The following is a 13,172-nucleotide window of genomic DNA, read 5'->3' on the forward strand; positions in this document are numbered from 1 at the left end:
TGGCTGAAATGTCCCCACAATGCCAACATACACACCCTAACAAGCAAGGTACATGATAAATTAAAAGCATTTCAAAGGCATGGCCCAGTGTTGTTACTTCAGATCTTGCTAGAATAACATGACATTTATAAAAATACAACCCACTGGATATTTGGCACAGTTTGGGAATGAAGAATATGTCGACTGAGAAGCCAATACCCCAGGCTGTCAAAAAAATCTCAAGCCAAGATTTCTTTTATAAACATCACCTATCTTTAAAAATTCTACATTCTAGGAAGAAAATGTCTGCTTATTTTCTAAGTCTCTTTTTGCCTGAACATAAAACACATAAACCATACATAAGAACATACTAAATGCTCAATGTTCCACACTGATGGAACAGCTCTGTGCATCTGGCAAAAAGCAGCAACACTTGCAGCCATGGCCATGGGTCACCCTCAGGTGACACACCTATGCAGAGCCCCCATTCAACACCGGCCACCTCCAATCCCGATGAGCACTGAAAGGGGGTATTTACACATTATTTTTTCAGATACTAGCCAAACAATGTTCCCGTTCACTCTCTCACTCACCTTGGACCATACAAAATTTAACATCTGGGAGGATAAATGCGGCCTCAAAAGCATACGACAAGGGTGAGCAGTCATCGACGAATTCTCCTCAAGCAAAGAGGGTTTGCCAGCCTCCTTCTGAGGTACAGGCCCTGAAAGGCCAACTGTGGTATGTTTGAGTTTCCATCAGGCCTGGTGCTTGCTGGCTGCTGCTACGTTCAGTCAGAACCCCACGGCCCAACTGTCCTATAAACATCGCACCCTTCTGCTAAGAACTGCTTGCCTAGACTTATTCCTTGGAGCCGAGAATATGCTGTTTGAGAGCTGCAGCCTGCATGTTAACTAGCTCTTGGAGCACAGCTGACCCCTCTCTTCTCCAGGGCAGTGACTGCTCTGAAAAAATACGCACATTCACATGAACCTAACAAGAACAGGAAGAAAAGTCCAGATTTTCCTCACCATGTGCCACCCAGCCATGTTTACACTGATCGCAAGTCCTCAGGTTAATCTTCCCCGGCTGAAAACATTCACACGTGCAGTTTACCAGTGTGCAACGGATGGCCTGAAAAATAGAGGAAAAAAAAGGATCAGCATCTGTTCAAAGGTATTGTATTTCTTTACCATTTTAATAAGTAACATCCATTTCCATTTTTAAAGGCTTTATGTTGGTAGGGGCCTGGAGTGTTTTAAAAATAAATTTGGATACCACCAAAATCTCTTACCAAAAAAAAATGTAAGAAAACAAAGCTCACACACTAATAGAATGTTTCATGTCATTCATATTTAACCTTTAAATTAGAAACGTAGACCAAGCAGAATAAGAATAAGGGATTATGTATTCTACAAGATGCTTGATTTGTAACGCTAGGGATCCCAAACAGAACAAAATATTGCTGCTACTATATATTCCCATTTAAGTTTATCCACTTGACAATAATGCAGGAAAATACATTCTACTACAATAATGCTCAAGTGAAATGTTGGTGAAAGTAAAACATGACATACAAATATTATTATTAGAATGTTACTTTTCTTCTGCTGAGTTTCACTTAGATGCTTTGTTAATCTTTCAGATACACTTTGAAAGACATCCCTATTGGCTCAATAAAATCTAACATACTTCTGGTATTATTTATCTACTTTCCAATTCCTTGTTTTTCCATTTTGATATATTAATTTCATTTTCATTCCTATTTTGAAAAATACAAAACAACATTCCTTTTACTTTAATGGTGATGTAAGAAACCAAGTTTAAATTTGTTTTTAGATCATATATGGAATAGGAAAAGCCATTTATGCAAACATCTTATATTGGTAACAATCCAACTGGATCTTAGAAAACTGAAAAAGACACTCAAAAAACTTTCTTTACGATTACTTTCTAAAAACATTTTACCAGTTTATATTATAAAGTGAATCCACAGAAAATTAGCATAAATGAAGTGTAACTTTTTATGGATAAAAACCTGTGCTTAAAACTTGTGCAAAAGCTGACCTTATGCTCCTAGACCACACTTAATAAATTTATCTCATATATTTAGTTCTAATTTGCATGGAAATTCTGAAGACAGAAGGGACTTAGTCCGATCATTCACAGATTAACAATATACTGTAACTATCTGACCTGCCAGGAAAAGATGGCTCTACAGCTTTAGATGCAATCAATGCTTACTGATTTGGGGTGGGGGAGTGGTGTTTGGAGGAGAGGCTGCAACTACCTGAAACTGCAGTTCTACAACTGAAAGATATGCTCACTTACACAGCTTCCAGATGCTCATATTCTTAGAGCTCATATTCCATTTGGATTTTTATATAAACTGTCTCACTTATAACAGACAGTATTTTAGATATTGTCAACACTGTTGGGCCAATTCCATTTACAGAGAGTAAAACTGGACAGGTTTTACTGTCCCTTATCAGGCAATTTTGAAAAGTTTTTCACTTTCACTAATGAACATTAAATCTATACTTTCCCTGTTCGGTTTGCAATAAGAGTCTGTCTTCACGATAGACTCCTTCCTTAGTTCACCTCCACCTCTAATTTGCTGCTCCATTACCACTGGGGAAACACGCAATTGTATAATCTGCCTGGTATTTCAGGGTTTGTCTTCCAATGTCAACAGTCCAATTATGTATTAGCCAGGTTGTGAAACTTTGCTTTATGTATCGTGATTTGAAGAATTACTAATAAGAAATAGGAACACCAAAGGAAATGCTGACTAAGCAAGAATAATATATATATTTGTAGGTTATATGAGGAAATACTTCTCCCAAAGTTTCTTATTTCAATTTCAATAGTTTACTGACTGAGCAATATATCAGAATGTAACAGGTTAGAAAGAGCTTCTTTAAATAACATGTTCATTAGTTAATGAACTCACTACTTGACTGTAATATGGTCAAAAAACCCAAACTCAAACAAAACAGTTTAGTTTAGAGGGAGGTGTTTCTACTAAAGAAAAAAAAATGCACTTCACAAACTATCTAATTATAAATTCAGATATGGCAACCACATTGAAATGAAAATATTCATGTAATCTGAACAGCTTTAATAAAAGCTTTCAAAAACATACCAAAAAAAAAATCACCTCTGCTTTACCAAAATTTAAAAATCCCCAATAAAATGATTTCTCAAGGATTATATGTTAACTCCATCATAAAAGACATACATGTTTTAAATCATTACTTTGTTAATATTTAATTATTTTACAAAAATAGCCTAATTTTATATTGTGTTTAAAGCACACTTTTGTCAATTTTAATTATTGCTACATTCAGGACAGAACAAATTAAGAGACTACAGATTTGCTTTATTTTTATGTATAATTATTTATTCACTGATTAAATCATTTATTCATTTGCTCTAAACCAGCTTATGATTTAAATATTTTCTCTACCTAAGTAACTTTATACATCTGGCACATTTGGGAATTAAGTTCATCATCCTTTTTTTATGAATTCTACTCTTTTTGTACCTAAACACACAAACATTGGAACACCTCAACTCCTTTTGTATATAAACACTTAAACACTGGAATATCCATTTTGTATTTCTATGAATTCCAGAAGGTCTACTTGTTTTAAATTCAGATTTTTATAGACTACAATTGTTCCTTAAGGGAATTATATATATTTAAACAATATGGTCTAAATAAATATTTTGAGTAAGAGACTATTGTGGCTTCAAAGGAAGTTTTATTCTAAATAACATTTTTGAAACAGCATAAAACTTTGACATACTATTTATTCACAACAAAACAGAACCAATGTGATCACTTGCCAACTCACCCACACTTAAAGAAAATAAATTATCATAAAATTATCAAAAGCAGTTAAGCCTCAAAAATGTACATGCTTTACAAGGAGACAGCTGGGAAGAGCAGAAATGGATAAGCTTTCATTTTTGTGAGCATATTCACGTCTTCCTTCATTCAGCCAACATGTGAATTCCTCCCACTCACTGCTGAGCACTCTCAACTATAGAAAATCCAGAGATGACGATGAGGTGGCAGAAAGGGGACACCAGGAAAGGAGTAGACAGTTTAGTCAGACTGTTCCCACCTATATATCAGGGATCTTCATGCAGGTCTGGCTATCTCAGGTTATCAACCCCTCCATGACTCATCAGGAGTGCTCTGTTTTTCTTTTCTCAGTTCTTACATGATCAGCATTGACAAATCCCCAGAACAATAACAATGATAATTTTCTTAAGCCTGCAACTTATTAAAAGTAATTATTCTTTCTGCTTACCTTTACCATGGATTTCTTGAAAGAAAAATCCATGCACCCAACACCTACTGCTTCCACTTCCGCACAACCACCTACATTTTAATTTTGCAATCTGGTTTCTGTCCCACACGTTCCTGAAACTTTCTCCAAAAGGAATGTTCTCATGAATTTTGGTCCCTTTTTCTAGTCTCCTGGTCTTCCGAGACCTCAGTGCAGCTTCCGGCACTCTTCCTTCATTCCTGGGCTGTAGAGACCAACAATCCTAGTTTCACTGGCAACAACTTCTCACTCACTCTCCACTGTAAATAAATACAGGTGCTTCCCACGGCCAGGCTCTCTCATTTTTTATTTTGGCAATTCTATCCCCTCCTTCAGCTTCAAATACTATCATTATGCAAAAACCATTATTTTGGAGCCAAGTACTGTGTTAAGTGGCAAGAAACGGGTGGCAGAGTCCCTGTGTTCAGGGACTTGACAGAGTTTGTGGGCAGTAGGTGTAGAGGAAAGACCCTAAGAAGAGAAGGAAGCCCTCAAAAGGGCTAGAGAAGCAATCATCTCTTTTTATTTCTGTCTTTTCTTCTTCCAAAGGTAGATTTAAAATTTTTTAACAGTAACCTATTACCTAGTATCATTAATAATAGCTAGACTTACTGGATATTTGCCATTTTCTACTTACTAATGTCACATACTTTACAAACATTAGCTCTCTTAATCCTCAGAAAACACCGTGAGGTTAGCACTATCATTACCTTTATTTCACAAATGAGGAAACTAAGGTGGAGATAATTCAGTACCCTGCCTAAAGACACTGAACTAATAAAGCCACAGGAAGCCGACCCAGGTCTGTGTGAACTCTCCATATGACCGAGAACCTTGAGTTATAATCCCATTCAGTCAGGCAATCTTTGGGCAGAGCCCTTCAATCTGCCCACCATTCAACCCCACTGTACACTCTTAACTTGCTCATCTTTCAGATTTTAACTCGAATACTACTTCTATTCCTAAGGGCAGCTGCCCTCATTTCCCAGTCAAGTTCCCCATTAGTTTCCTGTTTCACAAGGGGTTTTTCTGTCATAGCACTTAAGACAGTTGTGAATATTTATCTGCAACTTATCTATAATCTATTACATATAAATGTATTTATTCATCTGTGTGAATACTTGATTAATATCTGTCTTCCCTTCTAGAATTTAAGCTCCACGAAGGCAGTCGAACACGTTTGTTGAGATTACAACGTACACTGGCAAATGACAGGTACTCAAAAGGCACTTGAAATACATGATTCTCAGAGCCTTTTTCCTCATCTCTAACAGTAGCAATAACATCACAAGTGTCAAAGGACTTAAATGAAATAATGACTATAAGGCCCATGGCACTGTGTCTAGTAACAGTAAAAAGTTTCAGTAAATGGAAACCATTTATGACACTAAGAAACTTTCCATATATTATATTTGAATTTCCCATGATGCTTCCCAATGTGCTATTTATCCAATGCTTTATAAAATGTTTAACACATAGTCTTAATGAATAGATTGACATACATGATGCTATATTATTCATACTATAGTCCTCTAAGATAAGCATGACAGTGATTAGTATTTGTTTTTAATATTAGGGATCAGAAATGTTTATATGGATATTACATGGCTCTTAAATGACAGGGTGATTTCCCAATTATTAATCAGTTTATATCCATTCTCTACAGAGAAAGGAAGAAAACATACAATTAAACCAGTAAATTATAAATATTGACATTCAAAGTATATCTAAAATAAAATAGGCCAATTTAGAATAAAAATATTTAATCAAAGTTTGAGCAGTAACATTTTTACATTTGAATATTAAATTAGAGTGCATTTGAAAGTATTCTGGATGAGTTCCAAAGCCATATTCAAATAAGATTCTGTTATCACAAAAACTGAAGTCTCTTCAGCTTTATTATGCTCATAGCTGGCTTGAACTCTGCAAGAATATGGGAGCTAAACATCAATCTTCTCACCAAATGACATTTCTCAGGAAAACATGGATGGTTGCTTCAGCTAATATTTAGTGTACCTCATAAAAGAACTATAAACAAGTCTAATTAATAAATCTATTAGCCGTTTCTTATCTGGGGACATGTACACAAGTTACATATTAATATAAAATAACAAAAGGCAAAATAAGGCAAGGGGGCAATTAGAAACATAAGACGTATATTCTGAAGCAGTAATCATACAAAGTGAACAAAAAATTAAAAATTTAAATTCTAGGTTTTGTCTTTCCACAAGAAATACTATTTGCCAGGAGCTCCCTTCAAGTGACCTACATTAAAACTGAATTATGGAAAGAGCTAGTCATTAATATAGCATCCATTCTGTCCTATCAGTTTCTATTGTAAATGCAGGTGGGTAGATTCTAAGTATACAAATTAATTGCCTATGATGGCTGTAAGTGACAAGGTTTACCTTTTTTATTTTTAACAACAAATTTCTTAATAAACGGAATTTTCTACTTTGGAAGTCACATGTACATATAAATATGTAAAACTGGCCAATCCTCCATGAGGCTACAAAATAGTCTGTGTTACCATGAACTCTTATTAAGTCATCACTACATGTTATTCATCTCTGAACACACAAGTCCAAGAAAGAAAGGTACACATGGTGACAGAGATCAAGTGAACCATTTTATTGAGTAGGAAAATCATCCTTGAATGACTTTGGTCTTAAAAATAAATAAATAAAAATGTGGAATAAAATTATCTGTTCACAAATCTGGAAGCCAAGTATTATGTCACAGACTACACTGTAGTAATTACAAAGCAATGGTTGCCAAGCACTATGAAGAGAATGGCCAAAAAGATGCACAGAGATTAGTGGGACTTCCACACACATTTATAAATCTTGTATATGAAAACCTAAGACAAATAGAGTACTTCAATAGCAATGTCACAAAGATTCTAAAGAATTCACATGACAGTAATGGTGACTAAGTCAGAAAATAGCTTCCTGTACAAATTTCAGGTCAGTTTTTTCCCCTCTCATTTTCACACGGCTGATACATAAACCTAATGGAAAAGAAACAACTTTCCAAAGAAGTACTTTGAGGGATGCCTGGGTGGCTCAGGTGGTTGAGCATCTGACTCTTGAATTTGGCTCAGGTCAAATGATCCCAGGGTGTGGGATCGAGCTCCCTGTCAGGCTTCTTTGCTAAGTGTGGAGCCTGCTTGGGACTCATTCATTCATTCATTCATTCTCTCTCTCTCCCCCTTCCCATGAGTACACACACTCTCTCAAATAAAATAAAATAAAATAAAATAAAATAAAATAAAATAAAATAAAATAAAATAAAATAAAATAAAATAAAATAAAATAAAACAAAACAAAACAAAAGTACTATGAGTGTCAACTAACACTTAGAAAATCTATAGGACACTGCCTCTTAGAACTCCTCAGTATCCTAAATTTGTCCAACACACACTGCAGTCTGAGCAAAGAAAACTCAATTTTTTTTGCATGGTGGACAGTTACTGGGCCAATATGAACTAGACAACAGCACAAGAAATGGACTTTTACTTGATTACAAAACTCATACAGGATTAAAGCAAAGGTATATCCCCCTGTTTTGCTACAGGATTTTGCAATCCTTGTTTGCAAAGCAAGATACAACAGCATGAGCTGAACAGACATTGAACACTGACCAAAAGATGCAAGATTTTAAATATCCTACAAAGAAATTTTATAACAACCTAGAAGTCTTATCTAACTCTATTAGACTATTAATATAAATCTATATTTATAACAAGCTGGGTATGTTTTCAGCATTTATACCAGAAAAATACAAACCCGAGTTTGAATGTGCAATGTTCACAGAGTTCACAAAAAGAAATTATCAGTTAATCTAAGGTGTACTATAAAAATTAAGGATCCACAGAGTGTTGAATTGCACGTAAATGCCACTACTTGTAATAGAACAGTAACAACAGCAAATGAGAAGCAATGAAGCTAATGCTGTCTGCTTAACAAAACCCATTCAAAATTTCACAATGGAAAATTACAGCAGATGTATGTATCATATTTGGTGGTAAGATAAATTTGAAATTGAAAAATTAACCCTTCAATAAAATGTTCCTTCAAATTTGTCTCAATGTTTTTAATATCATACGAAGAAATAGCAACCTGATCAAAAGATCATTTTGTTGTACCTTTGGGCTCTGAAACTTCTTGGTGCCTTCAAAACTAGATTTTGTGGCTGAATCAGAGGATTTGAAAATACACAGTAAGGCCAGACTCACTACAAGGGCCAAATGCCAACGATGTAAACCTGGTCAAGATGAAAAGCTGGACAATTCAAAGATGGTCAAACTTCAACAAAACACCACGAGAATAAAATTATTGATCAAGGAAATACATCATCTTCACAATAAACACTTCCAAAATAATTGAAAGAGATTCACTGGGGAAAAGCGGCCTTTCAACACCATTTACTGTTAAAATCCAGAATTTTTAAACTTTATTTTGAGTTTTTCTTAAAAGCTATGATCCCAGGACGCCTGGGTGGCTCAGTTGGTTAAGCGCCTGACTTCAGTTCAGGTCCTCACGGTTCGTGAGTTCGAGTCCTACATCGGGCTCTATGCTGACAGTTACAAGCTTGGAACCTGCTTCAGATTCTGTGTCTCCCTCTCTGCTGTCTCCACTCACACTGTGTCTCACTTTCTCTCAAAATCGAATAAACATTTAAAAAAAAATTTTAAAGGGTACCTGGGTGGCTCAGTCAGTTAAGCGTCTGACTTTGGCCCAGGTCATGATCTCATAGTCCATGAGTTCAAGCCCCGTGTCAGGCTCTGTGCTGACAGCTTGGAGCCTGGAGCCTGCTTCAGATTCTGTGTCTTCCTCTCTCCCTGCCTGCCCCTCTCCCGCTCGCTTTCTCTCTCAAAACTAAATAAACATTAAACAAATTAAAAAAAATTTTAAGCTATGATCCCTCCATCAAGTGGCAAAATCAATAAAAAAAATATGGCATATTCATATGATGAAATATTATTTGGCCATCAAAAGGAATACTGATATATAGTACAACACAGATGAACCTTGAAAACATTATGTTAAGTAAAAGAAACCATTCACAAGACCACATATATAGGGTTCCATTCATACGAAATGTTCAGAACATAAAAATCCATAAAGACAGAAAGTAGTTAGTGGTTACTTAGGGCTTGCAGGGGTAGCTAAAGGATTTTTTGAGGTAATAAAAATGTGCCAGAATGAATCTGATGATGGTTGTGCCCAGCTGTGAATATTCTAAAATCTATTTAATGGTATACTTTAAATGGTAGAATGTATGGTATATGAACTCTATCTCACTAGAGTTATTTAAGAGGGATGAGGGACAAAACTCACTGCATCCTCTGGTTTCTACTGGTGGTGTTATTTAACTCATAAGATAGCATTCCCTCATAAGGTGTTACTTAACTCGTAAGATAGCATACATAATGTAATGGAACACCCTTCTTTAACCTAGTAGGTCTTCAATATACAAATGCTAAATGAGTGGATAAACAGAAAGCAAATGAAAAAATTTCACTGTTGCTTAAATTTGAAAATACCTTCTGCTTTGAAAATATTAAAACTTAATATATCCATTTAAAAACTGGCAATTATTTTCTAAGTCCACTGCTATTTTTCCATCAGGAAAATCTAGGACATTCTTCAACAGACTGGGGGGGCCGGGAAGGTGATTCTCAGTTATGTTCACATACTAATATCAGGATACTAAAACAACTAAGAGAATTTGTTAAAAACTGATAATGATGAATTCTGTCATATATACTAGGAAAAATATTCCTCAATTTATTGTCATGAAAAAGTTACTTCAGCAAAAGTCATGAAGCAAATTTGGTTTAGGGGGAGGGAGCAAAGAGGGGAAACCATAAGCTTCTGAGTAAATGTTTACACATGAGTGTTAATGTTTCCATGACTTTGTGTGAATATATAAACACAAACAGGGAGAAAGAGACATATACACAGGCACATAAATTTTCACAGACATGGATCCAATGAGCATCTGTAGTCATTACCTTACGACCACAACCTACTATCAATCGACATGAGGAAGACCCCATTTAAATAATTTAGGAGTTCAGAGTAAAAATCAACAGCGGGATATAGCCAATTATATAAGGAAAATATCCATGCTTCTATGGCATCAAAGCACATGCAGGCTTTGGAGTGCATGTGTTATGTTTTTTTCCCCCCAATTAAATTAGGCCTATGGTAATACAAGCTATTTTGTTAGGCAATTAGTAATATTAGAGAAACAGGAAATGAAAAGGCATTTCAATTTGGGCAGAAACATTTTATTTTCTTACCTAACAGTTAACAATTAAGATATTCCATTTACTGCCTGTATGCTTACACATTTTACAGACTACTCACACAGGCAGCTGTGATAATTAGAAAGGAAATACTCTTTCAATGAACATACCTATCATCTATTGAAAATAAGGGATTAGCTCGCCATACAAAGTAACCCATTTTAACTAAACTCTGTCTACATTTACCAGAATGCGTAACTTTATATAAGGAGCCAAAGCACCTCTGATATCACATGAATGCTAAGCAATACTCATCTCATTTCACCTTAATGTTGAATCAGCGATTTTGTATTCCATTGATATACATTTTATTCATTTTCACTAATGCAATTTGAAAGGTGGTAATGTGATTACATTTCTCGGTGGCATTCATGAAAACAATTACTAATATAATATGATGGGGAAGACATTAATAAGGAAGGGATTGATAATGAGATGCAAGAAGATTTATAAACCTTTAAGCACTTTACAAAGAAATACTTCCTCATTAGGCAAGAAGCAAGACAAGAGAAAGCCTGAGTTCCAGTATTTCAGAAGCAGCTTCAATCCCAGGAACGATGATTTGCATGATGATCTCAGATTTTGGTGACCAAGCAAAGAGGTGCAGGAATAACCCAAGACTTATCCCAAGTTGTGCCCAAATGTAAGACATCATCCTGACTTGATGATGCCTCTCCTTGCCAGGCAGAGTGGGAAGGACTCCTTCAAGGAAGGAGTACCTCTAAATCTTGATCCTCTACAAAAGGAGCTAGCCACCTTATTTCAAATGCCAAGCACAGTAATCAATCCATTTACCAAGCAAGAACATAAAAGGTGGGTGACCTTTTAACTAAATTTACTCCTCTAGGTTTGTGAAAAGAATTTATCCCAGTGAAGCAACAAGGGAGACAAGTTGTTGCATTTTAGAGTGTATCATTTCAGATGACAACTCTGATTACCCAGGCCAATTGAGGCAGCCTTCGTGAGACTAATAATATCCTACGTTTGTACAGTGCTATGAAGCTTGCATAATATTTCAAATACATTCTCATATTTAATCATCAAAATCCCCCAAATTAGAGATTTTTCAAACAGCAGAAAATGAGACTCTGAGATGTCCTTAAATGGCCACATCTAGTAATCCAGGGCTCTTTCCACTCTGCCTGTGTATGAAAGGCAAGAAGCGAAATAATCCCCCTTGCTACCCTCCCTCCACAGTGAGATTTCCTCAGATATACATTTTTTTCAGTTACAACAGGAGTTTAAAATGAAGTAAGAGATGTGGACAAAACTACACTCAAAGGGAGAGGTGTGGGTAAAGGTTTAAGCAACTTAAAAAGGTGGGGTAAACTGCTAAGTAAGCAGTTAATTTATACTAGGATTTTCTACAAAATGGTACATTTTAGACAGAGAAAGCAACTCTGAGCAGCTTTTTGTAGAGTTTTTAAATGGTTATACTAAGAAAGGCCAAAATCTAAAAAAAGTGACACAAGGTATTCTTAAGAACACTTGGTTTACGTTGTATCACCTTATTTCTACATGTCTTGGGATTGCCCATAAATAAGGAGTGTATCTCAATAAACATTTTAATACTTTCCATTGTGCATATATAACTGTACATCATAATTATGTCTGATTATGAAAGAATGTGTCTCTTTTGCCCAAGAGCAGATATCACCTCAGGAATCATACCCATTACAAATAATAATAATGAGATGATGAACAGTCTACATGCCCTCTTATACGTTATTTATGTTAGGTCACAGATTCCCTAGGGGTCCGTGCTGAGACCTGGACTGGCTTCATTAGAGCTTCATATAAATCACTAACGGCACATCTTGATTTTACCACTGGCTAGAGTCACCAGAATTTTTCAAGTGAAACCTCTCAGGTAATACATTTTTTAAAAACACAAATACAACGTTATCATTTCTTCTAAAAGGTAGTTTTCTCAAATTCAAAGAGCTACATTCCAATGCTCAGAGAAACCTCACAAATTTCTATGGAATCTATAAGCATCTGAGGGTAAAACGTGCCCTAGAGTATTGAAAAAACATTATTCTCTTTTTTCTTGTAAGGATTAGTTGGTTAAAAGACAAAAGAGAGACATATACTTATAGAGAAAGATGGCGAAAAGCAGACCATCTAGCTGCTAACAAATGCTTCAACATTACTGAGCAAATGGAGAAACGTATGCAATGGCTGTCAGGAACTCTGAGCTAACTCTTAAAAATTAAGAAATAAATAGAAAGCCTTGTGGAAAAAAAGGGAGTCTTCCAGAACAATGTTAATGTCATCTTGGGCATGTGGACTGGGTTCACATGTGTGTCAGCTGAATCAACATAATGGGCTATAACAGCTTCGAAGCAGCTAATATGGTCCATTGGGTCAATAATCCGTGAACTAAGAAGGATTTACTTGATAGACTATAAATGGTTCATAAGAACTCAAAAATCACTCCATCAGATCAAAAATCCAATTTTCATATGGTGCCTTTGTACGAATTAGCCAAAAGAAAGTAATAGCTCTAAAGGACTTCAAGGTCTATCAGTTAAAAA

General features: G+C 35.5%; 1 protein-coding gene across 1 annotated transcript in view; it reads right to left on the reverse strand.

Annotated features, from left to right (window-relative positions):
* Window positions 1-13,172, reverse strand: part of BNC2 (basonuclin 2) — a 289,917-nt gene that overhangs the window by 151,530 nt on the left and 125,215 nt on the right. Inside the window, exon 3 of the mRNA XM_047098145.1 lies at window positions 1,011-1,113. Coding sequence (XP_046954101.1) covers window positions 1,011-1,113 — 103 coding nt within the window. The remainder of the gene's footprint in view (window positions 1-1,010; window positions 1,114-13,172) is intronic.

The sequence above is a fragment of the Lynx rufus genome, unplaced genomic scaffold, assembly GCF_022079265.1.
Source record: "Lynx rufus isolate CCGP_SWC_20201006 ecotype Redwood Valley unplaced genomic scaffold, mLynRuf1.p SCAF_10, whole genome shotgun sequence".
NCBI lineage: Eukaryota > Metazoa > Chordata > Mammalia > Carnivora > Felidae > Lynx > Lynx rufus.